Source organism: Microcaecilia unicolor, unplaced genomic scaffold (assembly GCF_901765095.1).
Source record: "Microcaecilia unicolor unplaced genomic scaffold, aMicUni1.1, whole genome shotgun sequence".
Taxonomy (NCBI): domain Eukaryota; kingdom Metazoa; phylum Chordata; class Amphibia; order Gymnophiona; family Siphonopidae; genus Microcaecilia; species Microcaecilia unicolor.
Genome location: NW_021963245.1, coordinates 10993 through 38121, shown reverse-complemented (window position 1 = coordinate 38121; position 27129 = coordinate 10993). Strand labels below are relative to the sequence as shown.

At 42.7% G+C, this 27129-nt stretch overlaps 1 protein-coding gene across 1 annotated transcript; it reads right to left on the bottom strand.

Moving 5' to 3' along the window:
- Window positions 1-7376: 7376 nt before the first annotated feature.
- Window positions 7377-26796, bottom strand: LOC115459103 (TRPM8 channel-associated factor homolog). The gene is made up of 5 exons (XM_030188970.1): window positions 26761-26796; window positions 23226-23460; window positions 14753-14992; window positions 9730-10067; window positions 7377-7901 (listed from the first exon to the last, which is right to left on the bottom strand). Exons 1-5 carry the CDS (start codon window positions 26794-26796, stop codon window positions 7578-7580), a joined length of 1173 nt encoding a protein of 390 aa, XP_030044830.1. The 3' UTR covers window positions 7377-7577.
- Window positions 26797-27129: the final 333 nt, after the last annotated feature.

The window sequence follows — 27129 nt, the reverse complement described above, 5'->3', positions numbered from 1 at the left end:
GTCTTGATTGTGGAAAGTTAAGAAATCTTAATTTCAGACCTTTGAGAGTTCTCTAAGTTTTCAATTTTCTTCTACATTAATGGTTTATCTTGTATTAGAAGTGATTGAGAAGAGTTAATCTCAGCAGTAGTTTTATCCAACATGTCAATCCGCCTGAACCGCCTCCGTGACACCAGAATTACTGGCATCCTCCACTCCTTGCAGTAAGAGAGGTTGAGCGGCACTTCCGGGAATCCGGGGGGGGGGGGGGGGGGGGGGGGGGGGGGGTAGTAGGTCCTCCTGGGCTCAATGAAGTTTCACAGTCCAAGACAGGATACCAAATAAGATGTAATTGTGGCTTGTTATATAGGCTGGGAGCCAGTGGAGCCCCTGCATTTAGGCATTTTGCAATTGCAACAAAAGGTAAGAAGAAATCACCAACGCAGGAGCACTCAGCACTAGCATCTTACTCCGATGCCATCTTGGTTCCCTGCACATATATGTTTTACCTATGATAGCTACAATTTGGTTTTCCTTTGTGTATTTGTTTTGATAGGTCACATATATGTAGTCAGTATTAGTTAGTAGAAAGGTTTAATTTACTTGTCTTTCACATATTTAAGTGTTTTTCATATTATAATGTATATGCTTGTTGGTACCAACACTTGTTTCAACTTTTATATCAATACTTGCATCATTTCACACTGATTGTGTTATTTCGCTGACAATGTTATATATTTAAGTGGTTCGTTTCTCTTAAGTTTTATGCTTGGCTAGTATATTATTGTTATTTGATATGATAAGAGATGTATTAGAACTAATCAATATTGAACTCCTTAATTTGGTTACTTTAATTTTACTATTATTATTTAATGCTATACTTTATCCTACATTTTACATGTCTGATATGTATTAATTTATTTCTTTACTTCCAATTTTCTTGGTATCTTATGTACCTTAATTGTAATAATACTCTGTTCTTCTCATTCCGTTAATGGCGATTGCCATTGCGGCATAATGTAAGCCACATTGAGCCTGCAAAGATGTGGGATAATGTGGGATACAAATGCAGCAAATAAATAAATAAGGTTTTCTCTATTGTTATGGTTTTACTTACAGTACACATAGTGCAGTTTATCTATATCTTATAAGGTAGACCAAGTATTATTACTTCATGTGTCACTAAAGTGGTGTATTAAACACTACCTTCAACCCTGTGGTTGATCACTCAGTTGTCGCAATGCTTTGCTTTATGTGACTTTTCTCCCATGAACTCATAAGTCATCTGACTTTTATGGACATTTGTTTATGTATTTCGAAGTCACTTAACCACATTTTCTAATGAATATCATTGCATGCAATTTAATGTGCTTTGCTTCATTCCATAATACTATATACAAGTACATTACCATAGTTGTATGCAGTTAGTTTTTTCTAGCAAAAAAGGTGCCGGTACTCATATGCTTGGTCATCCTTCAGGGGTGGGGTGATCACTGAGGGATCCACTCCACAATAGCCAGGCCCCCTGCAACCAGTCACAGAATCTATGACAAGGCAGTATTGATGTGTAGAGCCTGAGCTCTTTCATTACAACTTGGGGTCCATGGGCCAATTTTAGCAAACAACTGGAAAAGGTGCCGGTACTCAGTACCCCCAAGTACCCCCTCGAAAAAAGCCCTGGTTGTATGCCTATTATATTAAGCTATTGTTTAAAACTTGATTACAATGTTATCTGTTTAGCTCATTTATTAAGTTTAGATGCATGAATGTAGGCTAGCATGCTTAGTAAAATATTTTAAGGGCATTTGTTGCAATTGAGTAAACACACTATTGTTTGTTCAGCTAGTGTTTCAAGCTGCTGAGTTCCCCTTAGAGCTGAACCTTTGAAAGGGGTGTAATGTAGGAGCAAAACGAGCACTATGAAGCACTATATGTGTTTCTATATAGCAAACACATTTGGGATTATAATACATGGCACTATCCAGCATTAATAACCTGACTTCAAAAATGCAAACTCAAGCTTATTCCATCTTTCAATGCAAAGCCTATTATTTGCTGAAGCTGCAACCTTGCATATAGATGAAGACTGCTGACAAGGGTCCCAATGTGCTAGAATAACAAGGTTGTAATCAGCATCAATGTCATGGCCAAACAGCCAAGGACTCTTGGAATTACCCTTGCAGCTGGAGAGACAGTATGGCTGGCAAATTGCACAATGTTTCTTAAACCCTGACTTCTCGACAAGGTGACTCTTTCAATGTGGTGCCAGTGAGATCAGTTGTCCCTTGAAGCCACAATATTTGGGGTAAACAAAGTTATGTGTGCATCACCCCAAGGCCATAATGTACATCATTAACACTGCAGCAACCCATGATTTCTGTATAAAAATGGGCTCTTATCTGAGGCAAGGGATTGCTTTGTTAACATTCCATCCATGGAACAGACTGTGCTGAATCTGATTGAATATCAGAGGAACACACTGCCACCTGCTAGAAGTCTGCATCGGGTTGTATGTGTGCCATGTACTTTTGCATACATGCTGTGGGCTCAGTGTGACTCTTTTATTTAGGAGTCTAGATTAGGGATTCAAGTGTGTTTATTCCAAGCTATATCTATGATAAGACTTCTTGTGTCTTTATTCTTGCCTTCTTTGCACATAATCTTTGCTGCTGTTGTAAATAAATGCACACTCTATTTTTATAATACTTGGGTGGTTGTGGGGTTAGTTCTTTCTGTTGTTTAGGGCACAGTGAGCTTGGATCTAAGGATAAGAGGGAGCATATTGGTTAATGACACATTACTCACTAAGACTGGTATTACCAGAGACCTATTCCTTTTAGAAATTATGCTAAGTGTCAAGTACGCCAATAACACCCCAACAAGGGTTGTATCTGTATGTGCTTATATATGGATATTTTTATTATTAAGAGATTGATCAGTGGGTATGCTAGAAGGGCTCAGCCTCAGTCTGGTTGGTGCAGTTGCCACTTATATATGAACAGGTGGCAGCTTTGTTTGGGGTAATGAGGGAGGTTTGCCATTTACCTTTTTATGTGGTTCTTTTCAGTTGGCATTTACAGTCTGTTTTTTGCTGCTTTTCATGTGGGAGGGTTGGTGTCTCCTTCAAAATGTACGGATGGGTCCACTGGGATTTTGTGGAAGGATTTTTTCTTACAGCCTCAAAATTTACGCCTACAGATTTCTCATTCTAAGACAGAAACAGCGGATAAGGGTAATTGGGTGTATCATCAAGCTTCTGCCAATCTGGTGACTTGACAGTATGTTGTGCTGTGGCTTATGCATGGTTATGGCTGCCTGGTGGTTTGTTTTGGCTTGTCCATGAGAATGGGACTCCTTTGACCCATTTTCAGTTTGATGCTGTTCTGCAGGTGGACCTTGCTCATTTGGGGTATGAGCCTTCTCATTTTGGGAGTCACTTCTGTATTAGGGCAGCTTCATCTGCTGCTCAGCAGGGGGGGGGGGGGGGGGTCGCATGATGTTACCTGGTTTATGTCTGTTGTCAAGTGAATTAATTTGCTTTTATTTATTTTGTGAGTTTCTTTTTTAGGGCTGCTTCTCCCTGACCTCCTGATTTCTACACTTGGCTCTGTGGACATTTTCACATATTCTGGGCCTGGTAGAAGGCAGTTGAGTCATGGTGGGGAGTGAACCTTGGTTTAACAGAAGAAGGCATTTGGATCTGCTGATTGGGGATTTGTGGCATGTTGTGGGACCAACTGCTGCCTACTTTTTTTCAAGCGCACCATTTTTCATAACCAGAATTTATTTTAGCTCATTTGGGAGGGAATGATTTATATAGGGTGAAGAGGATTGATGCAATTCGTCAAATGAAGAGGGATTTGTTTGTGGTAAAGGGTTATTTTCTTTCTGCATGTTCAATGTGGCCTTGTATTAATCCTCATTTGGTCTGTAGGATTTCAAGGAAAGTGGAAGCTATTGAGCGCCTCCATAAGCATGTGAATTCTGAGGTGGTGAGATTTGTAGTGAGTTTAGAGAGAATGGTTCTTACTCATGAATTGCTTCTGGGAGGACTAGACATTTTAAGGTGCAGCTGTAGTAGGAATGGTGATGTGCTAGAAGATGAATGCAGCAAACTCTACACTTCCCTTTAGTGGTGTTGCTGTGCTGCCTGCAAGCCCTTTAATCATCCATATAGCCAGTCAATGTGAGACGCAAGAAGCACTTAAATTCTTCCTCTCCCACTATCATGAGGCCATGTTTTGTGGTATGATAGGCGATAGGAAGGGTGGGGAAAGGGTAGTAGGAGATGGAAGGCAATTCCTCCATATTCTCTACTGCACCCTGACACGTTTCCTGGGCACCCACCTCAAATACCCCACCCCCTTTTTCTGGTGGAAATTATGCAACAACTGTGTAATGCAGAATTTATACAGCATTACCCCCTCCCTGTAGAATTTAGCTAGTCACCAGAATCAAAAAGCTGTGGGGCTCCTCTACTTTGCTCCACTTGTAGGATTCTTATACTGCTTGGAGTAGCTCATAGATTTGGGTACCATGCAGTTCTCAATATCTTTGATCTACAAGGAGCCTGTACTCTCCTGCTGAGTTCTTGTTTAATTCTCACAAGAATAGAGTAAGGCACTAAGGGTTAAACATATTGAGCCTCACGGTGCTGGAATCAGAGCCATTTCAGGCACTATTGCTCTACTTGCAGAGTTTTCTTGTGCCTCAAACAGCTCATAAGTTCCAACACTGCACAGCTGGCATAATTTTTGAGTTTCACAGTCCCTGTAATCTCATACCCCAGCTTCAGAATCCTACCCACAGCAGACACTCCAAATTCTCTGTTACTGTGCCAGATAGTCCCTAAACATTCCACATGTATCCCTCTATGCTCTATATACTACCCAGGTACCCCACTCTATACGCCATAACTCCATCCCCTACCTACATGCTCTTGGCTCTGACTCCCATACACCATCTCTGCACTCAACATTCATCCCCCTCCTCCCCCCATGACTCCAACCACCCCATAATTTCCATATATACACTTAAACCCTTTTTCCTGCTCCTTGACTGAAACTTTCATGGGCATCCCCCTCCCCCACCCCTACTATACTCACTATATTATCTTGGTCAACATAGTATGTAGTGTCTCTCATCCCCTTTCATCAAAGCTAATTTGCATATTTTGACAGGTGGCCATGCCCACTTCTGGGCCTAACAGCCAATCAGAATAAAGGACATGTTCAAGCCCCACCCACTTCCAGTCTAAGCCCCATCCAAGTGGATAGGGGGTATATGATTAGCCGGACATTACATCTCCCTGTGTAGAGTGGCCTAACTCTCCTGGGAGGGAAGGAAAAAATTACCTATGTATATGTAAGCCACTTTGTTTCTAAGCACAGAAAGGTGGTATAGGTATATCAAACCCCATCCCCTTTCCATTGTTTGTTGTTGCACAGGACAGAGACAATCAAACCAAGAAGTACATCATGATCTTAAAAAAACAAAACAAAAAAAAATAAAATAAGCTCACACCGAAGTGTAACAGTTTCTTGAAAAAGCAAGGAGATCCCTATAAGTTTGCTTATCTGTAACGCTAAAGAACCCCTGTATGAAGTATTTATCTGACTGCAGTCAGTTAGGTGTTGCTGCTTTTGCTAAAGGAGAGGGATGATCTCTGGGGAAAGGGGAGGGGGTGCAGTTGAGGCTGTAGACTAATTGATCTTACACAGACAGTACAGTGTGGTTACAAAGCAAGCAGTTAACACAGTCATTTCAGAGGCTTTTTTACGTCATGTTAGTTCTGTGTTTTCCTCGGTTACGCTGTAACCACAACTTTGCATTTTCTGTCTGACTGCAGCAGGTTGGGGGCTGCTACTTTTGCTAAAGGATTGCATATGCTTTACTTAACTTTTCTTAAAACATTGTATGCTTCCTAGTTGAATACTGTTAGGGCAAAGCAATCCCCCTCCCCCCCCCCCCCCCCCCCCCCATATAAAGCATTTGTTCTGCCACTAATTTTCATTGCTATTTCTTTTACTGATGCTGTACTTAACTTTTTTTTTAAACTAGTATATTTACAAGGTTAACACTGTTAAAGCATTTAAAAAGAAAAAAACCGGTGAGTACAGGGTTAAAAAAAGCCTATTTTCTTTCTTATGAGAAAAAAGTTAAGCTGCGTACATTCGTTCAAGGCTGTAGATGGCAGTATTGGGGGGGTTTTTGACATCAGAGACTGGTGATTGATATGTGACCCCATTCAAGATGGCGGCCAGTAGTGGAAATTAGCTGTAGTGGGAGGTGTCAGAGTTTGTTTGATGTCACTTCCTATCATGTGACCCCATCCAAGAAGGTAGTCATTAGTGAAAACAGGAAGTGATGTAGGGGCGGGATTTGGGTGGGGGTTATGCAAAAAATGGACAGGGTTAGGGGCAATGTTATGCAAATAAGGCAGGGTTATACAAAAGGTGCAGGTCTGTGATGACATATCTGTTTATATCAAAGAGGCATGGCCGGGGTGGTACTTAGGCCAGAAGTAGGTGGGGCTTGGGCACGTGCTCAATTCTGATTAGTTGTCAGGACTGAAAGTGGGCGTGCCCACCTGTCAAAAATATGCAAATTAGCTTTGACGAAAGAGGTAAGATACACTACTAAGGTATTACATCTTAATTTTTTTTGTCAGGCTCCATTCAATCCTAGCTATGCCACTGGCCTCATTCAAAGCTTTACACTATAGAAATTTATAAAGTACCATTTAGGCCACACAACTGACCTGAGCTGTCAATCAAATAGGCAAAAAAGTCCAGAATGGGATCCTGCTATCCCCCATGTTCTCCACAGTTCAAATGCTCTCACACCTCTCATCTTCCTTTCTCTACAATGTAAGCACTCTCACTTTTCAACTATCCTCATCCCTCCTGCTTTCTCTTCCTGGTGCTCTTCCCTTCCACTCCATCCCTGCTTCTCTCTCTCTCTCTTCCTATCCCCCTCCCCCCCCCCCCCCCCCCCCCCCCCCCCCCCCCCGTCCATGCTGCTTTTTTTCTTTGCTCATTTCATCTGCTCTCCAGGGCTTGTGCAGTTGTGCTTTCTGTGACTCACTGGTAAAAGGAGAACCAAGGGAGGAAATCAAGGAGGGGAATCAGAACTGAACCGGTTTTGTAGACTTTAAGCTGAATTATTAATTTAGAATGCATTACATCTGGTTCATTTTTAATTTTTATACTAAACTATATTTGTCTTTCTTCAATAAATGTGCTGGAATCCATCTCTCTTCTGTGTGTAATCCTGTTACGTAGCTGAGGTCCATCATTTACCCCCTCTACAACGACTACTGCACTAAATGTAGTTAAGTACTACTTTTCTCACACCCCTTACAAAACATTAGTACTCGGTGTCTTTCAGAAGCAAGTATTATTTTTATTAATCATCCTGCCAAAGCATTCTACCAAACTGAGAATCCATTCCTTGCACTTTCCAACTCTAGGATATTTTAGATATAATTTATGTATATATGTGTGTCTGTGTGTATGCCTTGGAACATCTGCATTTGTATATGTGCATGTCAAGTTTATACATGAGAAGCCTCTGTTGATGAATATCCAGCATATTTCTCACTCTCTTCTGCATGTCCCAGTGTCACTTTCTATTTTTCTGGCACACAACTGTGCAGGCATGTACTCTTTCACTGGATTTTCCTTCCACTCTTTCATTGGATTTTCCTTCCACTCTGGGAATGAGGAAAGCTCTTGGGACACTTTATCCGTGATTGGCCAGCCCCATGCCTGAAAGAATGGAGCCAGGTTCCTCTTCACCTGCTCAGAAAACAGTTTTGCCCAGAGGTTCATCTTATCACTGTTGTCTTTACTGATCTTTGTCATCTTCTGATAGTCTGAGAAGAGCTGAATGAAGGGCTTCCAGCCAAAACCTTCCTGCAACTAAAAAGAACATCATATTTACAATTTATAAGATTGCAAACTTTGTCCACGTACAGTGCTAACCAAGGTAATTCACACAGTAGTACAGGGGTTTGCCTCAAAAAGAATACTTATCAATCTACCTTAGAAGACTCATTGAGTAAATCGAGCCTGCATCGTCTGCAACTGGTGCAGAATATGGCTGCTCGTCTAATAAGGGTCCAAACCAGTGGTTCCCAAGCCTGGTCCTGGAGGCACCCCAGCCAGTCAGGTTTTCAAGATATCCACAACGAATATTCATTGTAGGTATCCTGAAAACCTGACTGACATGTGTAAAGCCTGGTTTTAGAAAGCCAGCATTTACTGTGTGAATCTGCACTATGTGTAAGATTGTAATGAATAGGGTTTAGGCAGGCTGGAGCAAAACTAAAATCTACAAGTGTATTCCCCTTTTGAGAATGCATATGTATGTCCCAATATAACAATGTCAGGATTTACAGCTGCTCTCTCGCACATATAGGCTTATTAAAAGCTTGTTTGGGCCGGCCCCAGTTTTCCCTTTTATCCCCCCCCCCATTTGAAAATACAATTGTTAATTAGTGACATGCATACATGTACTGTACGTTCACAAAATGGCAGGCATATGAGAGTGGAGGGGTAGCCTAATGTTTAGACCTGCAGGCTGTAGCTGCTCACGGTCACAGGAAGTCACTTAACCCTCCACTGCCTCAGGCACGAACTTAGATTGTGAGCTCTCTGGGGGCAACAAAATACCTACTGTACCCGACTGAGACAAAATGAAGTACTGACACTTACATGTGTAGATTGTGGAACGCCACCTTACAGTTCTAAACTGCTGTATTTTTTCCATCTTTATAAAATAGCCACTCCTACTACACATGTAGCCAATACATGTGCACTCAATAATGGAGTTGCACACATCCTGACCTAGACATATCAATTCAGATTTCTATATTCTACCTAAAATGGGACTGCATGTGTATTTTTGTGTGTGTGTACATATAGATATGTATGTGGGACTGCACATGTGTTTGTTTGTTTGTGTGTGCGTGTGTATATAGATATCTGTACCCATCTCCTCCATTGCCAACTCCAGACTCTGTTCATTTTATCTTGCTGCACCATATACCTGGAATAGACTTCCTGAGTCAGTACGTCAAGCTCCAGCTCTGGCCATCTTCAAATCTAGGCTAAAAGCCCACCTTTTTGAGACTGCTTTTAACTCCCAGCTCCTATTCACTTGTTCAGAACCTATGTCTGTTTTATCATTCCCACCTTAAGTAATTCCCTTATCCCTTATTTGTCCTGTTTGTCTGTCTTGATTAGATTGTAAGCTCTGTTGAGCAGGGACTGTCTCTTACATCTTTAGTGTACAGCACTGCTTATGTCTAGTAGTGTTATAGAAATGATAAGAAGTAGTATATAGATAGACACACACACACACATATAACATAAGTACTGTATGATAGCTAGGGTAGATGAATAGAAACAGAGTAGATATGTACTTACAGAGAGCTTAGTACTACTCAGCAGTACAATTAGGAAGTAAGACCAGTGCCAGGCAGACTTCTACGGTCTGTGCCTCAAAATTGGCAGGGAGAGATAAAGATTAAGTGCACCAGTGTTTAATCACGAAGAAATGGAGCCTATGCACAGTGTTAGACTGAACTCTGGCCACCTTGTTGAGCAGGCTGGATGGACTGGGCAGGTCTTTATCTGCCAACAATACTTGGCATAAGATAGTATGAATGCAGTATTCTGATCCCAATATTTTAGGATATGATCCCCCTCCTCCAATTATATATAAATCAATCAATTTCCAGGTTACCTGTAAGTACGTCTCCAGACATGTCCATATCTTCCATTCTTCCAGCTTTGCGCCATTTCTCACGTACTGTTCGATCTTTTTGACTCTTTGTTTTGGTTGTAGGTCATTGTGGGCCTTATGTCTGGGAATCCCTAGCACCTCTTCATGGACATACACTGCCCAGAGATTACAGGTGGCCTCAGATGTGTGAGGATGAAAGTCCCATCCAGATCGCTGTTGGTTGTGGCCCAATTCATGGGTAAGACCCCAGGTCCCTTTGGCTTTTATATGTTCCAAGTCCAGCATTTCCTTTACAGATCCTAAGTGACACATTATGGGATAGCCTGCATGCATCCAGCCTACAAACAGGAAATACAAAACCTCTAGTTGACTGACTCTCATAAACAGAAGGACTATTCAATGCCAGTTTTAAGGAAAGAAAAGACCTTGGATGAATCTTGACCATTTTGTATGTTTGTATTGAGACTGAAAAGGCTAGCTAGCTGTTCCACTTTGGATTCAACAGATAGAGAGAGAAAAAAAAACACATGAGATTTTCGTATGCAATATTCTAAAAGCAAAAATAAAGACCACAGAAAAGCTTTTTGCAGTAATATATGAAGCTAGTTTGGGCTACAAGGAACAGAATAACCACTGACAGACTTTGTCAATTTTCCTTTGAATTTATGAGCTAGCCCAAAAACATTAGGAGCCAGTGGCTGAGACCTTTCACCTCCTCTTCCCCATGGTCTTTAATGAAGTTGAAGAGCAGGGTGGGAGAGGGGAGAGAAATCCCTGCCAAAATCTAATGAAGCTCCTTTAAGGCATGATTTATCTCATTCTCTACCGAAGGGAAAAGAAGGCTTAGTAAATCAGGGCTTTAATCCAGCAATGAAGAGCAATGGCCCAGCTACATTTGTCAATTATTAGTTCCACCCTCACATCAATGGGGGCCAGGGTAGATATTAAAGTACAGTAACAGTTGGTGTTTTACCACACCTTAGTTTACTGCAGGATTCACTAACCTGCAGTAAGACGGTACCACAAATTACTAAGTTCCACAGTACAGGAATAATACAACATACACATATGATCAGACACTTAACCACTGCTAATGTCCCTTTGGACCCCTGCAGCACTATGTGGTTAGTGCCAGGGCAGTCTGGAATTATACTGGTGCCTGCATAGTTAAGTGGGCACATATGATTATCCAAAAAGCAGTCCATCTTTACCCACTTAACTATACAGATGCCAGCAGTGAATATTAGCCAGCACCTGCAAAACTTCCAGGTGGGTGGCTAACCTTGATATTCATTTCCACAGCAAGGACATGGCCTCAGCACTGCATATGTAGGTTAGATTCAGTCTACAGCTGTCAGTGGCTGTATGAGCACTGCCTGTCACAGACTGAATATTGGGCAGTTTATGAATAATCTTGAACTGGATCTCTTCCAAGTGCACATTCATAATAATACCTGGTTGATATTCAGCCAGTGCTGGTGAACATTTTGTTAAATGCTTAAGTATATAATTATTGCCATACTAGGACAGACCGAAGGTTCATAAAGCCCAGAATCCTATTTCCAACAGTAGCCAATCCAGGTTACAAGTACAAGATCACAAAACAGTACAATACATTTTATGCTGCTTATCCTAGAAATAAGCAGTGGAGTTTCCCCAAGTCCATTTTAATAATGGCTTATGGACTTTTCTTTTAGGAAGCTATCCAAACCTTTTTTTAAACCCTGCTAAGCTAACTGTTTTTACTATATTCTCTGGCAACGAATTCCAGAGTTTAATTACACGTTGAGTGAAAAATGGCAATGAATTCCATAGTTTAATTACACCTTGCTTGCTCAGACGTAGATATTCAGTGCCGGGCCATGTGCAATCTTTAGGGTTTGAAACACTGGTATAGCCAGACCCAGTATTTTGAATGGGCCCAGAGTTAACTTGGATGGTCCCTTCCATGCCCCCCTCCCCCAATCTTCCCAGAGATATGAAAATAAATTACAGGGTTTTTTCACCTATCCCGCATCCAACTTCTCTCCCCTCTCTGGCATTCCCGTATCTGCCCTCCTGTCCCTGAACCCCGTCCCTCCCCAGTGTACCTTGCAGATGCCCCTTGCACTTGTAGAGATTCATTTTCGCTGCTTGTGCCAAACCCGCAGGCTTCCATCTGCCATGCCCCACCAGAATGACGTCAGCAAGGGTGGGACATGGCAGATGGAAGCCTGTGGGGCCAGCACAAGCAGAAAAAATTAATCACTGTAGGTGACAAGGACTCCTGTAAGATACACTGGGGAGAGACGGGGTTAAGAAACAGTAGGGAAGATTCTGGGACACTGCGGAGGAAAGAGGGGATGACCACCGATAGAAGGAAGAATAAGCGAAGGAAGAATACCAGATTGGTGAGGCAAGATTTCCCTAAGCAGATAACATGGGGGTTTACCATGGCAGCCACTATGGTAAATCCCCACGTCAGCTGTTTAATAAGTGGGAGGAGTAGCTGGCTATGACAGCTAGCACACGGGTCAATGCTGTGCGTTAGTTGTCAGTATTGCCAATAGCACAGCTGAAGTTACCACCACCTCAAGAGGAGGAAGTAAGTGCAGCTAAACTACCAGCAATCCAGTACTGCAACATGCTGTCAGCGGTGGTGCAGTGGTGCATCCCCTGACCCTCCAATTGTTCACCCCACCCTCCTGATAGAGGCTCAATCCCCTCCGATGCAGCACCTGCAACCCTCCAACACAGTCCCAACATCCTGATCAGTCAGTTGCACCTCTTGACACTGACCCTGACACCCCAACACTGACCCCAACATTCCAGGCAGTCGCATGCAATAACCTCACACTCCATGAACCCCCATGACAGCCCTAACCCTCAATCAACTGGGACAACCAGTGCCCTCCTTTCCCCAAACCCCATTCCTTAGACATTAACACCCTGCCCCTGCCAGAGCCCTATCCTCCCCATCCCTCCCCAGGGACTTATCCTGGGGTCAACATTGGTAATTAAGTGGTCCCAGGCGGCAGGGACCCTCCTTTTCTGCAGCTCAGGTACGTGCCCAAATCCAAAATGGCACCAATGGCCCCTAATGGTAGTCTGGTGGATGAACCACCTGGGTTCATCTTCCATAGATAGAGATTCATCTCCACATATGTAAGGATGACCCCTAGGCAGTATTCTGGCAGAGGGCGGGGTGTTAAGGTCTAATGGCCGGGGTTTGTGGAAGAGGCAGGCTGGTTGTGCTGGCACCTCAGTGTTGACTATGGATAATGCCTATCATGGGGGGGGGGGGAATTTAAGGAGTGTTGGCATCAGTGTTGGGGGTGTGCGTGACTGATTGGGGCACTGGGATTGGGTCAGGGAGCAGTGCGAGTGCTGCATTGGAGGGCTGATGAATTGACTGATATATGCAAATGGTGCAAATACCTATGTTAATTCTTAGATATAGAAAGGTTATAAATGCAATTTAATGAGTGTGAATATTGATAGTTTATACCATAAATATTCATATGCCCATTTTGCCATGTTGATATTTTAGACATCTATCCTGCTTATTTTCGAAGGAGATGGGCACCCATCTTCCGACACAAATCATGAGATGGGCGTCCTTCTCCTAAGGCCACCCAAATCGGCATAATTGAAAGCCGATTTTGGGCATCCTCAACTGCTTTCCATTGCAGGGACGACCAAAGTTCAAGGGGGCGTATCGGCAATGTACCGAAGGCGGGACGGGGGCGTGGTTAAGAGATGGGCATCCTCAGCCGATAATGGAAAAAAGAAGGGCATCCCTGACGAGCATTTGGCCGACTTTACTTGCCCCACGCATTGAAAAGGTGCCCGAACTGACCAGATGACCACCAGAGGGAATCGGGGATCACCTCCCCTTACTCCCCCAGTGGTCAGCAACCCCCTCCCACCCAAAAAAAATTACAACACATTTTTTTCCAGCCTCTATGCCAGCCTCAAATGTCATACCCAGCTCCATCACAGCAGTATGCAGGTCCTGGAGCAGTTTTTAGTGGGTGCAGTGCACTTCAGGCAGGCGGACCCAGGCCCATCCCCCCTACCTATTACACGTGTGGTGGTAAAATGGGAAGCCCTCCAAAACCCACTCGAAACCCACTGTACCCACATGTAGGTGCCTCCCTTCATCCCTAAGGGCTATGGTAGTGGTGTAGAGTTGTGGGTAGTGGGTTTTGGGGGGCTCAGCACAAAAGGTAAGGGAGCTATGCAGCCGAAGCAATTTGTGATGTCCACTGCAGTGCCCCCTAGGGTGCCCGGTTGGTGTCCTGGCATGTGAGGGGGTCCAGTGCACTACGAATGCTGGCTCCTCCCACGACCAAATGACTTGGATTTGGTCGTTTCTGAGATGGGCATCCTCGGTTTCCATTATCGCCGAAAACCGAGGTCGCCCATCTCTAAGGTCGACCTAAATGTCAAGATTTGGCGTCCATGGTCGTATTATCGAAACGAAAGATGGACGCCCATCTTGTTTCGATAATACGGATGCCCCGCCCCTTCGCCGGGACATCCTTAGAGATGGGCGCCCTTAAAGATGGGCGCCCAGTTCGATTATAGCCCTCCACATTGCTAAAATGGATGTTTCTGCCACATATATAACCAGTGCATAAATGTCCATTTCTCCCTGAATTTTACAACAGGCTCTTCATCAGCAGAGTTTATTCTAAATTACTTGCAGAACTTAAGACATCCTGGTCTGGATGCTTCATTTTCAATTTGTATGTTCTTTCTAAACAGCAGTTAAAAGTTAAAAGTAGGCATTATACTTCTCTGTGTCTACTTTATATGCACATTTACCCTTGGGAAATTCTAGAAGAGCCTAATGGAACACATAAAATGCTGTTCTACACATTCAAGTCCCTTAAAAAAAAATCCACAGAAGATATAGTATATTTTAAATATCAGAAAAGTTAAATGGTAAAGTGAGTTGAAATATTTTTTGGGGATGAAAGGCTCTGCACATATCTAAGTTATTAGTCCTCTGACTATACAACAAACAGACTACACTTACCAGCAGATATCTGAACATCAGCTATAATCCTCTCCTTGCGCTGTAGAGGTGCTGGAGTCGCAGCCAGTTTACAGATGGCTCTCATTGCTTTATCCCAGAATGAGAGCAGAACTGCAGGGTTCTCAATGGTGCGAACACTCTCAGATGGAACTGTGAAAATGATGCTCTCAGTAGCCAGTTCAGCCCATGGAGCAGGGTAATGGCGGATGGTTTGCAGCCAGTCAGACTGGCTGGTCTTTCCTGTAGCATTGTGAAAAATAGGTCATAAACTGCAATGTCAAACAACCAGGTGAGTTCAGTGAGATGTATTTACAATTTCTTGATACCACCCGCTTACAGTCAATAAGACCCTCAAGCTGCATAAAACACATAAAAACTCATACCCACCCTACCACCCACCTTAAAATCCTCCTCTCTTCCCCTCAGCCCTCCTTCACAAAAGCTCCCTCAAACAACCACACCTTAACAAATGTCCTAAAGTGCAATTAATTTGCCTCTGATTTAGCTTTCGCTGGGAGCTTATTCCACAGCTCTGGTGCAAAGCAACAGAAACTATTATGTTGAGTCAGAATTGCCTTGACCTGGGGATGATATACATCCAAGTGTAACATCTGTGAAAAGCACAAATTCTCTTAGGTGTATACGGGTGAATTAACTGTACTAAATAGACAGAAGCACCCACACAGTATTTTAAATTCTGTTCTCTGAACTACCAGCAATCAGTGTATTCTCTCAAGGTAGGAAGGAAGCAAGTTGGATTTAGCTCACTCCTTTTTTGGTTGTACTACTACTACTACTACTACTTTTAAGATAAGTTACAGGAGGTATTTTGTATCCCCCAAGTCTAAGTTAGTACCTGAGGCAAAGAGGATTAAGTGACTTGTTCAAGATTGTAAGGAACCATAGTGGGATTTGAACCTGGATTTCTTGGTTCTCAGCCTTCTACGCTAACCATCACGTTACTATCTCCATTCCTGGGGTGCTATATCATCAAAGGGTCCTTTTACAAAGGTACGCTGAGAAGTGGCTTGCGGTAGTGTAGGCGTGTGTTTTGGGCACGCGTAGAATCATTTTTCAGTGCTCCTATAAAAAAGGGTGTGCGGCAAAATCAAAATTGTCATGTGTCCATTTTGGGTCTCTGACCTTACCGCCAGCCATAGACCTAGCGGTAAGAATTTGGGCGGTAAGGACCTACGCACATCAGATGCCACTTGGCGTGCATCCGAAAATAATTTTTCAGATGCACATAGCGGGTGTGTGCCAAAAACGAAATTACCGCAAGAGCCACGTTAGTCGGGCAGTGTCCATTTTGGGCGCATGTTGGGCACGCTTAGATGCCAACGCGGCTTAGTAAAAGGGGGCCCCACATTTGCTATTGGTACAGATCATTTTAGCAACTGTGTTTTGTACCAACTGAGCCTTTTCAACTGGCATCCTGGTAAATTTAAACACATGCTTTACTGCAATCTATGTGGGATGTAATCACTGTATGGGTGATGGTCAACAATTCTTTCCTGCTAGATATGAGTGTAATTTTTGAACTTCATATAATGCTGTAAACCAATGTTTCCCCCAAGTCCAGTCCTGGAGTACCCCTTGCCAGTCAGGTTTTCAGGATATCCACAATGAATATGCATGAACTGGATTTGTAAACACGGCCTCCATTATATGCAAATCTCTTTCATGCATATTCATTGTGGATATCCTGAAAACCTGACTGGCAAGGGGTACTCCAGGAACGGACTTGGGAAACACTGCTCTAAACCACTCCTACAATCTTTTTGTGTAGATAGAGCTGATTATCCACTTGAACACTCAAACTCTTAATCTCCGCCAGTTCTAACAGATGTCTAACCCCCAGTTTATGTCCTCTTCTGATATATCAAATCATTTCATGTTCCTGCAAGTTTAATTTCAATCTGGTCATTTGCAATCAGAAGACTACGTCCCTAAGGCTCCCTTCCTTGTTCCAATTTCCTATGCCTATCCTGACTAACATGAATAGGTACAATCAAATCACATCAATCAGTGTAAACATGCCTTTCCAATTCATATCTTTCTAACACCCTACCCAAGGATACCTTGAAAATGTTACAACAAAAGTGATGATAAAAGACCCTTGAGGATATAACATAAGAATTGCTATACTGGTTAGACCAATGGTCCATCTAGCCCAGTATCCTGCTTTCAGCAGTAACCAATTCATATCACAAGTAGGTGATAGAATCCCACATAGTAGCAAGATTCATGCTACTGATTCCAGGGACAAGCAGTGGCTTTCCCATGTCTATCTCAATAGCAGAATATGGACTTTCCTCCAAGAATTTTGCCAAACCTGTTTTAAACCGAAATACACTAACCACTGTTACCATATCCTCTGACAACGAGTTCCAGAGCTTAACTATTCATTGATTGAACAAATATTTACTCCTGTTCATTTTAAAAGTAGTACCATGTTACTTCAGTGAGTGTCCCCTAGTCTTTGTACTTTTTGAAAGAGTAAAAAAAATCAGTTTACTTTTACTCTTTCTACACCACTAAGTATTTTGTAAACCTCTATCATACCCCCCTCAGCTGTCTGTTTTCCAAACCGAAGAGTCCTAACCTCTTTAGACTTTCCTCATATGAGAGAGTTCCGTCTCTTTAATGATTCTGGTCGCTCTTCTTTAAACCTTTTCTAATTCATTATATCTTTGTTAGATAAGGCAACCAGAACTGCACACAATATTCAAGGTGTGGGCTCACCATGGAGGCATTATAATATTCTTTGTCTTATTTTCTCTCCCTTTCCTAATAATTCTAGCATCCTTTTTGCTTTTTTTGACTGCACTACACAATGGGCAGAAGATTTCAGCATATGTCTACAATGACACCTAGATCTTTTTCTTGGGTGCTGACTCCTAAGGTGGATCTTAGCATCAAGTAAATATGATTTTATTCTTCCCAATGTGCATCACTTTGCATTTGTCCACATTAAATTTAATCTGCCATTTGGATTGCACAATCTCTAACTTCCTAAGGTCTTCTTACATTTTTTTCACAATCCACATGCGTTCTAACAACTCTGAATAGTTTGGTGTCATCTGCAAATTTAATCACTTCACTCATCGTTCCCATTTTCAGATCATTAATAGATATGTTAAATAGTATCTGTTCCAGTACAGATCTATGGGGCACTTCACTATTCACCCCCTCTACTTACAGAATTGGTCATTTTACCCTACCCTCTGTTTTCTATCCATCAACATGACACTCCTAGATTGAGAGTATTGTTCTTTCCATTAAAAAGATCATACCCATAGCAGTACAACACCCTATATGCCACACTTTTCTAATCATTGCAACAGATGTTCATGAGACATAGTACCTTATGCAGCCATAGATCAAATGTAATAATCACACAATCAAGCCCATTATCTGCCATCACCACAAAGCTAATATTGCCAAATGAACAGTTTTCATGGTATGATGCACTCAATATTCCAATTGAATCACCTGCAAAAATTTATTTGATTCCAAAAAACTCATAACTGATTAAAAGCAGTACAGATCAATTTTGCCCAAAAAAGGCAATAACAAGATGGGATAAATTCTGCACATGGAAAAAAAATCCCTAACAATCCCTCTAACTAATGACCCTTTTAAGCCCTTACCCTACTAGATAAGTGCCTGACCCCAATGAGTCATTCACAATAGCAACCACCCATTGCAATGGTCCATAACTACCCAGCTTTCCATATTTGGCCAGTAATGGATCAATAGGCAGGAGGACCAGCCTAGTGGTTACCACCTAAGCCAGGTTCAAATCCCACTACTGCTTCTTTGATCTTGGACAAGTCACTCAACCCTCAGGTACAAAATTAGAATGTAAGCTCTCTGAAGACAGGGAGATATCTAGGGTACCTAAATATAACTCACCTCAAGCTACATCTCTAAATAAATAACAACACTAGACATTGGGAGCATTTGCTTGAGTAAATGCTGCCAAGCTAGTACCATCAACTTACTCGCCACATCACCATTAACTTCTCCGTCTAAATATCAAATAACATCTATCCTCCTCTACATCCGGAGCACTCATTATAGCAAGGCAGCTGCTTTTTTCTCTATGTATATTTAGATATAATTAGAAATGCATGAGACAATATAACAAAGTTACCTGTAACAGGTGGTCTCCTCGGAGATACCTGTAGTAGGCTTTCTCTGTGGACAGCTGGATACAAGTCCTGACAGATGGGTGATATCACCAGCAGAGCCTGGGGCAGATTAAATGCTTCTCCTATTTCTACCCTCTGAAAAGCTTTTCAGAAGTCTCACGACACATGTGTATCACTTCGCATCTGCCGCTGTTGTGAGGGGGACTGTCTCAGTCTTTAATATAACTGAAAGTAGACCACAACTCTTTGGGAAGAAGGTGGGTAGTTATGTGAGGACTTGTATCCTGCTGTCCATGGAGAACATGTGCTATTAATATGCTCGCTATAAATCACATGCAATAGTTGCTTCACTGGCTTTTACCTGAGAGCCAGCTTTTCAGAAGGGTACAACAGTTTGGCATTCAAGAAGATCTTACAGTAATGTACTGAAATATATGTTTATGTAATTTTATACCAAACATATGAAATTTCCTTTCCGGTAATAATATAAGGACATGAAGGAGTCCATGGAGCTCACTTTCGAAAGAGAAAAATGACCAAAAAGTGGCATCAAAGCAGCATTTGGACGTTTTGCTCACAAAAACGTCCAAATCAGTATTTTCAAAAAACCTATTTTTAGATGTTTTTCTATGAAGTCCGTCAGAAGTGAGTTCAAATCACAAGGGGACATGTCAGGGGCATTTAAAGGCAGGATTAGGGAATATCTAACACTTGGACGTTTTACAGCCATATGCAACAAAAGAAAAATGTCCAGGACTAAAACCAAGATGTTTTGGTCTAAACCTGTTTTCAGAATGAAAAAGGCACAAAAAGGTGCCTTAAATGACCAGATGGCCACTGAAGGGAATCAGGGGTCACCCCCCCCCCCAATACCTCCCCCCAGTGGTCACTGACTCCTTCCCACCCCCAAAAAATGTGGATAAAAATATGACTTACTAGCCGCTATGACAGCTGCAGATGTTAAAGTCAGGTCTATTAGAGCAGGCCATGCAGGTCCCTGGAGTAGTCTAGTGGTTGGTGCAGTACACAGTGGGGGACCCAGGTCCCTATCTCCCTCTACCTGTCACACTTGTGGTGGAAACTATGACCCCCTTCCAAGGTTATCAAACTATACTGTACCCACTTCACCTATAAGGGCTATTGTAGTGGTGTATCAGTGGGAACAGTGGGTTTTGGAGAGCTCAGGGGACAAGATAAGGAAGCAAGGTGAGATGTGTACTTGGGACCATTTTTATGGCGTGCACAGAAGTACCCTTTAGGGTGCCTCATTGCTCTCTTCGGATGTCTGGGAGAACCAGTCTACTAAAAATGCTGGCTCCTCCTACATCCCATTATGCACCTATTCAAATTTTTTTTAATGGACCAAAAAACAAACGTCCAAATCACAAAACCTTGTTCAAAACAATATTTTTGAAAAAAACAGGATAGGCATTTTTCTTTTTTGAAAATGATCTCTTTCCTATTTGGATTATGGACATGCAAAAACATCCTAAATCAGACTTACACGTCATATCGAAAATGTCCCTCCATGTGTATTTACCGGAACACACAGCAGAGAGCATCCATTTTACTAATCAGCAGCATGAAATTACCAACATCTACATGGACATGCTGGCAAGTCCATGTGGAAGCTGCGATTTCACAGTTTCTGCATGAGTGGTACCACTTCCATGTACTATAGTCATTTTATACATCTATATATATCAGTGCCAGCAATTAAGTACTAAGACCACAATTTGTTTTTCACTCTGGAGGTGAAAATAAACAATAGGGGATTAAGAAGAATTACTTCCTTACACCCTCATGTAAATCCTTAGCAAAGCGAGCACTTTAAAAAAATCTGCAAGCTCCTCTATGCTGGTGCAAAATCTGATGGGGAAAATCTATATTATTCTCATTGTAAAGTGGTGAATACACAAACAGATTTTTGGCTCCACCCAAACTCTGCATGATGTGGAGTGCAACATGTAAAATAATGGCTTTCTGAATAGCTATTTACACATGTATATTAATGTCAGTATTTGCACTTGGAGATGTTTCTAAAATAATCTCATGTGTATTACACATACCAATGTATAAAATAAGGAGCTTGTACTGGCCCCTTCTACTTTTATGGTGACTTTGCCAAGTTGACAGTTAGTGGGTACTATGATGTACAAGAAGCCTCCCCACAGACTAGAGATTACCATCTTCTCCTGGTTCACAGGAATCTTCGTATAACCACAGGGGCACGATGGAATTTTTGAGGCTCTGCTGAGGTCATCAGAATGACAGCCAATCTGTATCTAAAAGGTAGACATTTTTGCTTAGCTGTCAAGTTGGGAAACATACAATTTTAAGATTTCATGAGCACAAATGTTATATAGTAATTTCTGAAGCTTAAAGTTTTCAAAAGAACTTTAATTAGGCCATCGCATATCACAAGATGAAAACTACTTACTACTTATCATTTCTATAGCACTACTAGATGTATGCAGCGCTGTATACTTGAACACGTAAGAGACAGTCCCTGCTCAACAGAATTTACAATCTAATCAGGACAGACAAACAGGACAAATAAGGAATAAGGGAATTACTAAGGTGGGAATGATAAAACAGACATGGGTGCTGAAGAAGTGAATCGGAGTTAGGAGCTAAAAGCAGCATCAAAAAGGTGGGCTTTAGCCTAGATTTGAAGGCGTCCAGAGATGGAGCTTGATGTACTGGCTCAGGAAGTCTATTCCAGGCATATGGCACAGGAAGATAAAGGAATGGAGTCTAGAGTTAGCAGTGGAGGAGAAGGGTACAGATAAGAGAGATTTACCTAATGAACAGAGTTCCCAGGGAGGAGTGTAGGGAGATATAAGAGTGGAGAGGTACTGAAGAGCTGCAGAGTGAATGCACTTGTGAGTCAATAAGAGGAGTTTGAACTGTATGCGGAAATGAATATGGGAGCCAATGAAGCGACTTGAGGAGAAGGCTAATATGAGCATAGCAACGCTGGCAGAATATAAATCATGCAGCAGAATTTTGAACAGATTGAAGGGAGAGAGATGGCTAAGTGGGAGACGCTGTGAGCAGTGCCGTAGCGAGGGCTAATGACACCCGGGAGCGGGTCGCCGCTGCGCACTCCTTCCCGGGTGCAGCACGGCACGACCCCCCCCTCTGCGGCGCACCCCCCCCTCGGGAGCGGCAACCCCCCCCCCCCGGACTGCATTCTTACCTGCGGGAGGGCCGATCCGCCCCGAGTGCACATCACTCGGAGCTGCGTCGGCCCCGCTGGTTCGCTGCTCTCTCTGCCCCGGTACAGGAAGTAACCTGTTCCTGGGCAGAGGGAGCAGGGAACCAGCGGGGCCGGCAACCCCCCGAGCGCGTGCACCCGGGATGGACGCCCCTCCCGCCCCCCCCCCCTTCCTACGCCACTGCCTGTAAGAAGCAGTTGCAATAGTCTAAGCGAGAGGTTATAAGAGTGTGGATAAGGGTTTTTGGTAGTGTGCTCTGAAATGAAAGGACGAATTGTGGTGATATTATAGAGAAAGAAATGACAGGTTTTAGCAGTTTGTTTAATATGTGCAGAGAGAGAGAGAGAGAGGAAGGAGCTTTGTGTTAAGCGGAGCCTTCAGGGAGTGCATTCCACAGTGTGGGGGCTATTCGGAGAAGGCTCACTTGCAGGTATCACATCATGTAATGTCTTTTGGAGAGGGTGTGGTTAGGGATACCCCTTGGGAGTGTTCTTGGAGGTGTGTAGAGGGTCATCCTATTCTTCAAATACTCTGGCCCATTCCTTTAAGGGCCTTGAAGATCAAGCTATCAAATTATCAAACGAGGTGCTGTATGATCATGTTTCCATACTCAACATGAAAACTTATATGTATAGTCCCCAAACACTGGACAAACAATATTAATATAACAAAAACTAATGTACAAATTCTGTCATAATAAACTTCAATCTCTGTTAATATATATGTACATGCTGGGCAGAATAAGATGCTAAATCCAATGATATAATCATAAAATGAAGGGGGCGGAGCAAGATGGCGGCAGCAACACCACCTCGCGAGTAACATCGAGTAGTCAGCAGGAGTACAAACCCTTTCTCTATTACCTAAAAAATTGTTTTACCTCTAAAGAAATATGCCGCATACAAAGAGAAAGGCGTTTGTTAGAGCTGCAGCCCAGGCAGCTCTAACTTCTACACCTACCCAGCAGACGCTCGATAGTTTTCTCGCGAGAACCGCGACGACGGCGTTTGGAGGTCCCGCTGAGTTTGCAGCGCCAGGAGAAGCTGACCTCTTGGGAGGCAGGATATTTCGTTATCCCCTCCTACGCGATCTCACCGCCACAACCAACTGGGGCCGAATTATGTAGGCGACCCGTAAAACCGCGGTGGCAGCGAAGTGGCGAGTCAACTGGGCCCCATATCGATTTCCCCAGTCGAAGCCTGTGTTCATCTAAGGCCCGAAAGTGCCGGTATCGACTCGAGGCTATATTGGGAGACACTTCAAACGTCTTAACCTCAACTAGCAAGATCCGACTCTCTTGTGAGTAACGTTCAGATTTTGTCAAAAAGACCTTATAGCAATGAAAAATGAAGTCTCAGAAAGATGAAACATTTATCTGATGAAAACGTAAAATGAAAGAAGTTTCAGCAAAGCTTATACAAGATAATACATTGATTCATACCAGATTGGAGTATTTTAAAAACTACAACAGGAGGCTCAACTTGCGTCTGTTGAATTTTCCAAGAACTTTAGTTTATTCCCCTTTGGATATTTTCAAACGATATTTGATGGAAAATTTGAAATTTACAGAAGATAAAATACCTCCACTCAATAAAGTATATTATTTGCCAGCAAGAAAATTGAAAGATGGCCCCCAAGAACTATTACAAACAGAACCTGTCTTAAATGTTTCGGAACTATTAGAATCATCCTTGACTGAAAAAACTGAAAAACAAACTCTTTTAGTATCCTTTATTTTTCAACAGGACCTGGAACTGGTTAGAAAAACTGCAATTAAAGCATTTACAAACCCATTTTATGGAAAAAAGTACTAGTCTTTCCAGATGTCACTAAACAGAACTCAGGCTAGAAGGAAAGAGTTTTTGGCATTAAGATCTGCAACATTAGCCTTGGGAGCCTCTTTTAATCTCAATTATCCATGTAAAATGTAATGTGAAATTTTTAGGGGTTAAATATGTAGTTTTGTTTCTGAGCACTTGAAACAGTTTATTACACAGAAAAAGGTTTTATAATTTATGTTGGAGTTTAGTAGGTCTGATTAGCCTTGGAAAAAGTGACTAATGAAAAAGTAAAATGCGCGGTATATACTGTTAAGCCTTTACCTTTTATTTTTGAAAGATATTTGAAACTAATCTCCTGAGTAGTAATTAAGGTCCAGGCCCCTTCAATTTGGGGTCTAATACAAGTTGATAATCTATAATTTCCTTATTTAATTTTTTCTTTAGAGAAAATTGCCTGTAACCTGTTAAACTGCTTTACATGTTCAAGATATATTCTTGTAAAGTAATGAAATAATAAATAAAGAATTTAAAAAATAGTAATCATAAAATAATCTAATAAATTCTGATAGAGGGTATCCCTCAGAACAGTTGTTACCTGCTGCATGACTATTTGCAGCTGTTTTTCAGGTGATATGATTTCCTTCTTCATATAACTACCTTTAAGTGCACTTACAGCTTATAATCGAACGAGAGAAACGCCCAAGTTCCGACCCTAAATCGGGAGATGGGACGTTTATCTCACAAAAACGAATAAAGCGGTATAATCGAAAGCCGATTTTTGGGCGTTTTCAACTGCACTCCGTCGCGGATGCGGACAAAGTTTATGGGGGCGTGTCAGAGGTGTGGCGAAGGCGGAACTGGGGCGTGGTTATCTGCCGAACAAAGATGGGCGCATTTCAGCGATAATGGGAAGAAAGTATGCGTTTTTAGCTAGAATTTAGGACACTTTTCCTGGACCCTGTTTTTTTCACGAATAAGGCCCCAAAAAGTGCCCTAAATGACCAGAGACCACTGGAGGGAATCGGTGGATGACCTCCCCTGACTCCCCCATTGGTACCTAACCCCCTCCACCACAAAAAAATGATGTTTCACACATTGTTATTTTCACCCTCAAATGTCATACCCAGCTCCCTTGCAGCAGTATGCAGGTCACTGGAGGAGTTGTTAGGGGGTGCAGTGGACTTCAGGCAGGTGGACCCAGGCCATCCCCCCTACCTGTTACAATTGTGCTGCTTAATGCTTATTAGTTGTCCAACCCCCCCAAACCCACTGTACCCACTGTAGGTGCCCCCCTTCACCCCTTAGGGCTATAGTAATGGTGTAGACTTGTGGGCAGTGGGTTTTGAGGGGGATTTGGGGGCTCAACACACAAGGGAAGGGTGCTAATGCACCTGGGAGCTCTTTGACCTTTTTTTTTGTTTTTGTAAAGTGCCCCCTAGGGTGCCCGGTTGATGTCCTGGGCATGTGAGGGGGACCAGTGCACTACGATCCTGGGCCCCTCCCACGAATAAATGTCTTGGATTATTCGTTTTTGAGCTGGGCGCTTTCATTTTCTATTATCGCTGAAAAACAAAAACTGCCCAGCTCACACATTGTTGAATAAAACATGGGCGTCTATTTTTTTCGAACATACGGTTCGGTCCGCCCCTTCACTGACACCGTTCTCGGAGATAAACGCCCATGGAGATAGGCTTTTCGTTCAATTATGCCCCCTCCATGTTAAAATAAATATTTGCCTCCACAGTGCATAATAAATAATTCAAATAAATATTGTCTAAAAAGCTCTAATGAAGTCACAAAAGCAGAATAGTATTCCTCAATGTACTGTTGATGCAAACACCAAGCTCTTGAACCAGCAACACATACCGCTTCTTGGAATTAAAGTGAAAGTATATCCTCACCCTGTCCCCTAATGCAGTTTCTAGAAACAAAACCCATGGAGTCGGGTGTTAAGGGGCGTTATGATAGCAGTGCAATGAACATAACTGTGGTGTTGCATCAACAATTTGTGGCTTTATTAAAGGTTGTTTGGGACTATAAGTTCATGTTCCCTTGGCACACTTAGACGCCTGCAATTATGTCAGGTCTATGACTGATGCACTAGGAGCACCCAGATGATGCCCGATAGCAGGTTAAAATACAGGTTTATAATGGAATCTGGGTGCCCAGAAACAATTACAGAATAGGCTCTCACTGTGCAGCATCTGGGCACCTTAAAGAAGACGTCCACTAAAGAATTACCATTAATACAGAAGATGGCCCAAATTTATGCATCCATATCACTGCTTTGCAGATTGTATTAAGCAATGATGAGACTTCAACTCTAGAGCTGTGAGGAGCATCTGCTTGTCGATAACAAAAATGAAGTAGGCTGCCAGCCAGCGTTATAGCAGGGGCGTAGCCAGAAAACAGATTTTGGATGGGCCTAGGCAAGAATTAGGTGGGGCACCAAGTGTTCTCCCCCCACCACCAAAAAAAAAATCTCAGACTGGCGGGGAAAATGCTTCTTTCCACCTTGGCAGTCTGCAGCAGGCATGCGCTGAAAACTGAGCATGTGCAGGTGCCAGTATCATGGAGAGTAGCGCTTTCGTTACCATCGGGGGAAGCCTTCAGCTGACAGAGCTTGGGATCCCCACCAGCTACCACTAAATATGTGGTACTGTTGGTTGGGCCTGAGCCCTAAGTGGGTGGGCCCTGGCCCACCCAGGCCCACCTGTGGCTACGCCACTATGTTGTAGAATCCTTTTTGGACTAGTGTGCCAGTTCTGTTGTTCTCAAAGGAGATGAACTACTATGTACATTTTCTGAATGGCTCAGTACTTTTAAGGTAGTATGTGAGGATCACTCACCTTTCTAGCTGAGGTTACTGCAATGATGAAGAGCATCTTCCAGGTGAGAAGCTTCAAGGGGACTCAAAAGGTGGCTTCATTAATGAAGCTAGCACTAGGTTTAAGGCCCAAGGAATGGAGGGACTTCTATAGTGGAGGCTTGACATAGAGAAATCCCTTCATGTAACAAGCAATAATAGTACAGTGGGAAGCTGGAAGATATCCACTGGGGCTTGCTGAGTTGAGGGATTCTGAAGGTTTAAGAAAGACATGATGCACATGGGATGCAGAAATGTGAAGGAGATATATGAGATAGGAGGTGAGAGACTGATAAGCCCAATTCAGAAGAAGGACGTTGGAGTGATAATGTCTATGGATCTCAAGGTGGTG